The 5,936-nt window shown below is 34.7% G+C and overlaps 1 protein-coding gene across 1 annotated transcript; it reads left to right on the plus strand.

The window, feature by feature from the left end:
• The first annotated feature begins 2,051 nt into the window (after nucleotides 1–2,051).
• LOC139850047 (E3 ubiquitin-protein ligase RZF1) lies at nucleotides 2,052–3,083 on the plus strand. Its single transcript, XM_071839643.1, has one exon. It carries the CDS (start codon nucleotides 2,052–2,054, stop codon nucleotides 3,081–3,083), a length of 1,032 nt encoding a protein of 343 aa, XP_071695744.1.
• Nucleotides 3,084–5,936: the final 2,853 nt, after the last annotated feature.

A 5,936-nucleotide genomic window follows, 5' to 3' on the forward strand; every position in this document is an offset into this window, starting at 1 on the left:
GTTTGTTCTGTTTTTCATCACAGCACCTAGACTATATTTTGTGCTTCATCAGTACCCCAGTTTTGTTAGACAATCGTGGTTAGTACCCAACACCTCACATGTGCAACACACGTGAGGGTAATTTCGTTATTTACGTGTAATAAGTAAAGTTTAGGTATCACTCATGTAAAAATGTACAAACCGCATGTACCAATGGCGTAATTTTATCTATCAATTACTTTAAATGAATTATTTATTTATTTATTTATTTATTATTATTATTATTATTATTATTATTATTATTATTATTATTATTATTATTATTATTATTATTACTACTACTACTACTTTCAATAAATTAATTATCTCGTTAAATTTGATCGTCTGAATAATATGAGCAACATCCCATATCCCACCTTATATACTAACTAATATAGTTATTATTATTATTTTATTATTATAATTTCTACACCATATACAAAGTACTATATTATTATTTTATTATTTATAGTTAATTATTTAACATTCTATTAAAAAAAAAATTTAATTTAGTTGTCAAATATATTTTTAATTAGCTTTTTCAACTATATATTATGCTTACTATTTTTGACAATTAATTTGATATATCCCAAATATAAATACTAATAATAAAAATAGGACAAAAATATATAAGTTTTGAACGATCGTCGATATGCGTAATTTTTTATATAGGTTTTGAACGATCGTCGATATGCATCACTTGATGCTTCCAAGCAATCCGTTAAAACCATACAAAAGCCATTAAGATAGATAATTGATGTACCTTCAGCCATTGGTAAGTATTCGTCAAACATGTCCGCTGTTATACGATAAGCTAATTGACGCAAAGCGGATGTACATTTTTGTATCGTAGTAAGACTTGTCGACCAAGAGCAGCATTTTTTTGTTTAAAAAATAATACGCATATCGACGATCGTTCAAAACCTATATATTTTTGTCCTATTTTTATCATTAGTATTTATTTTCGGGATATATCAAATTAATTGTAAAAAATAATAAGCATAATAGATAGTCGAAAAAGCTAATTAAAAATATATTTGACAACTAAATTTAAAAAAAAAACATCTTAAATGTTTTTATTAGAATGTTAAATAATTAATTATAAATACAATTAATATATTGGAAGTAATAATAATAATAATAATAATAATAATAATAATAATAATAATAATAATAATAATAATAATAATAATAAATCATTTAAAGTAATTGATAGATAAAATTACGCCATTGGTACCCGTGGTTTGTACACTTTTACATGAGTGATACCTAAGCTTTACTTATTATACGTAAATGATGAAATTACCCTCACATGTGTTGCACATGTGAGGTGTTGGGTACTAACCACGATTGTCCAACAAAACTAAGGTACTAATGAAGCAAAAAAAAAAAAAAAAAATTAGTATAGGTGCTATGATGAAAAACATAACAAACCACAGGTATTATTGGCGTAATTTTTTCATAATAATAATATATAGTGAGTGGGTTCAATCTTTATTAAGAAATATATTCATAGTTAATAGTGTTTAGTCTTTTTCAGTCTTTTCAATAAAATGTTTACGTGGCGCTGATGTAAAGTTGAATCTTTTAAAGAAGCATGTCATGGTTGGGAGTGGTCTTAGAGGTCTTTATTGCTTAAGGCAATGATTAGTCAAATGTTAGCTTTTTAATGAATTATTAACTACATATCTTGTGTTTCATCTTTTCCTAATAAAAATCATAAATACCCATTCATGTTATTTTTATGAAAAGCATGTAACATAAATTTCTTAATTACAGACATGTAACAACAAAGAGACTACAAATTAAAGTAAGGAATACGATACTATTCCTAGACAAATGCTTAAACTCAAAGACACAAACAAGATGTTCGCAACTCACACATTATCTTTTTCTTTCTCGACAAGTGACATAATCATCGTGTATTGTTTCTTTGATAAGGGAAATATGATCCCATTTGCAAGCTTCCAACAAAATACATAAATACAAATGCATCACACATATGTTACATAACATTGTACTGCTATTTTATCATGCCATCGGACCCTTTGGATTCCAATGACCGATCCATCGACATCGGTGGCAGAACATACCACCTCTATTGGTGTTACCAATGCCATCGAACCGTAAGGATCACATCCGATAACACACGCATAATGTGTCCTAGATGCCTTGGCCAATTTGTCTATGAAATCGATATAGCAAGACCAAGGCTTGTGGTCGAGTTTACAGAATTCGACCCCTCCCCTGAAGCCCGTTTACTTGAAGCGCTTTCCCTCATGCTTGATCCTCACGTTCCACAAACTAATCGACACCGTGGAAGGTTTATGGATGTTGGGATCCAACCGCCTTGGCGAAGGCGTAGGAATAGTAGGACGACGTCTCCGTTTGATGAAATGGATGGGTGGGGCCCGGAGCCCGGTATTCTAGCCCGTCCACGTTCTCGGTCTTGGATCATTCTTGAACCACATAATCTTCCTAGGGTTCCAAGCGGTCCCAACCATAACAATAACAGTAACAATAATGGTAATGGAATAGAAGGCGGGGTCCCAAGAGGGATTGATCCTAGAAACTATTTTGATGGAAGCGAGTTAAATCAATTTATAGAAGAGTTGACTCAAAACGACCGCCCAGGTCCAGTGCCGGCCCCTGATTCTGCTATCAACGGGTTACCAAATGTTAAGATCACCGAATCTCATATGCAGAGTGACTCACAGTCATGTCCTGTTTGTATGGAAGAGTTTAAACTCGGTGGGGACGCAAAAGAGTTGCCGTGCAAACATATATTCCATGCGAATTGTATTGTGCCATGGTTAAGGCTCCATAACTCGTGCCCCATTTGTCGAAATGGGCTGCCCGTTCCTACCATTACAACGGACAGTACTAGTGATTTGTATTCTGATGATATGGATTCGTCAAGTGATGCTACGAGTAGGAGACCGCGATGTTTGAGGTGTAGACGATTGCCATCGGTATGGCCTTTTCAACCAAATTCGAGTTCTCAAAGCCATAGTAATGTTACGACACGTGAAGATTCGAGGGTGAACTCGTGCCACATTCTTTAATTAGACTTGTTGTTTAACGATCTGGTTGTATTAATTAACCATAATTGGTGACATGATTTGTGTAATGCTATTTTTAAACAGTTAAACATGTTTGGGTCCGGGCCATTATAACACGTTTGTTTTTTCATTTATGTACCAACAGAAGAAGTCAACAACTTTCGTGATTTACAATCATGAAGTAAAACTGATCATAAATTATAGCGTAAACATAGCTATAACAACAATCATGAAGTCAAATCGATCGTGATTTCAATGTGAAGCGGTGAATAAAATAAACGAATTTATTCTTATATCAATAGGCTTGTATAACAAAAGTTATTTTATTATTATTATGTCAGAGCATAGTGAGTAACGACCGAATCTACCTATGTGTTTCAAGCACCAAATAATAAACGGTTATGATTTAGCGCACTTTCAAGACCCGAGAAATTAATAGAACAATTAAGCAATAAATAAAGACATAAGATTTTACGTGGTTCGGCGTGAGGCCTAGTCAACGGGCGGAAGCAGGGAAGGATTTTATTAGCAAATATGACAAACTCGAGGTTACAGTGTATCACTCAATCTAGGATCTAAAATACTAACAACGTATTTAGACCGCTCACTAGATTATAACACTTCCCTCTTAACTCACTCGTATAGAATTTTGATTAACAATTCTATACCTCACTCTTTTCTCTATACTACTTTTACAAGAGTTAATTAAACTCTTTCAAGTATGGGATGATCAAAATGAAATCCATGCACTTCCTTTTATAGTTGAACTTGTATGTTAGGAATAAGACTTCAAATTGCATACTCCTTCCATTTATCATTTGTTTAAAACAAGTTGTAAACAAGTTGTCAACAAATTGTAAGTTCTAGTGCATCTCCTTTCTTTGACTTGTAATACCAATATGTATACAATTTGAATTTGACATCTCAAATACAACTCATAACATAGTTGGCATTCTAGAGTTTACTAGATAATAGTTGTCATGCATGTATGTAGTCTTCATTCTAGTGTGAAACCAAGTTGGAATTGAGTCAACAAAACCATTGTGGGCTTGACCAAAGCACCATCCAACAAATCTCCACCTTGACGAACATTCCACGCCTTTGCTATCCTCTCTCAATCTCCGCTTCCTTCCAGCCCCTGAGGGCTCATCACTTTTGAATACCGCGAATGCCAACCAAGTCCAAGCAATGTTTGAATTTGATTGTAGTAACTACCTTCGTCAACATATCTGCTGGATTATCTGATGTTCTAATCTTTCTCACAATTATAACCCCTTTAGATATTACTTCGCGAATAAAGTGATACCTTATGTCTATGTGCTTGGTTCTTTCATGATACATTTGATTTTTAGTCAAATGTATCACACTCTGATTATCACAATGCACAATAGTCTGATCTTGTCGTATACCAGGATCCCTAACCAAACCCCTCAGCCACTTTGCTTCTTTCACACCCTCTGTCATAGCCATGTATTCTGCTTCAGTTGTGGACAAAGCAACAGTCGATTGTAATGTTGCTTTCCAACTAACAGCACATCTTCCGAGAGTAAAAACATACCCAGTCTGAGACTTTCTCCGATCCAAATCACCAGCATAGTCTGAATCAACGTATCCGGTAGCATTAGTATTACCACCGCTATCAAATACTAAGCCAATATCGGTTGTCCCTTTAAGGTACCGAAGAATCCATTGCACCGCTTGCCAATGAGCTTTCCGTGGACGATCCATATATCTGCTCACCACGCTTACCGCCTGTGCAATATCCGGTCTAGTACATACCATAGCATACATGATGCTACCCACAGCACTAGCATATGGAACATGTGACATATGCTCCACCTCCTCCTCAGTTTCCGGTGACAACGCCGATGAAAGTTTGAAATGTGCAGCAAGTGGAGCACTAACCAGTTTGGAGTTATCCATCCCAAAACGCTGAAGAACCTTCTCAATATATTTATTTTGTGACAAATACAATTTTCCTTCACGTCTATCTCTGATAATCTCCATTCCAAATATCTTCTTAGCTGCACCCAAATCTTTCATCTCAAACTCAGTTTTGAGTTGAGATTTTAACTGATCGATCTCTGACATGTTTTTCGAAGCAATCAACATATCATCCACATATAATAGCAAATAAACATACGAGCTATCAAGAAGCTTCTTGTGATATACACAACTATCATAATTACTCCGTGAGTAACATTAACTAGTCATGAATACGTCAAACCTCTTATACCATTGTCGAGGTGATTGCTTCAAGCCATATAATGACTTTTTCAACAAACATGCATAATCTTCCTTTCCTTGGACAACAAATCCTTCTGGCTGGCGCATAAAGATCCGTTCCTCCAACTCACCATGTAAGAAAAACTTTAGATCAATCGAGTTTCATTTGATCCCTTTTTACTCTTTACATTTTTGGGCTGAGAATACATGCAAATGCTTTATTAACTGTTTTACAATATTTATATGCGTGAGTTTCATTAATCCCTTTTTAAATGCTTTCACAATATATATTTTGGGACTGAGAATACATGCGCTGCTTTTATAATTGTTTTACGAAATAGACACAAGTACTTAAAACTACATTCTATAGTTGGATTAATAAACCGAATATGCCCCTTTTTATTAAGTCTGGTAATCTAAGAATTAGGGAACATACACCCTAATTGACGTGAACTCTAAAGATAGATCTATCGGGCCCAACAAGCCCCATCCAAGGTACCGAATGCTTTAATACTTCGAAATTTATATCATGTCCGAAGGAGGATCCCGGAATGATGGGGATATTCATATATGCATATTGTGAATGTCGGTTACCAGGTGTTTGTGACGACCCGGAAATTTCCGACTAAA

Source organism: Rutidosis leptorrhynchoides, chromosome 5 (genome assembly GCF_046630445.1).
Source record: "Rutidosis leptorrhynchoides isolate AG116_Rl617_1_P2 chromosome 5, CSIRO_AGI_Rlap_v1, whole genome shotgun sequence".
In the NCBI taxonomy this organism is placed as follows: domain Eukaryota; kingdom Viridiplantae; phylum Streptophyta; class Magnoliopsida; order Asterales; family Asteraceae; genus Rutidosis; species Rutidosis leptorrhynchoides.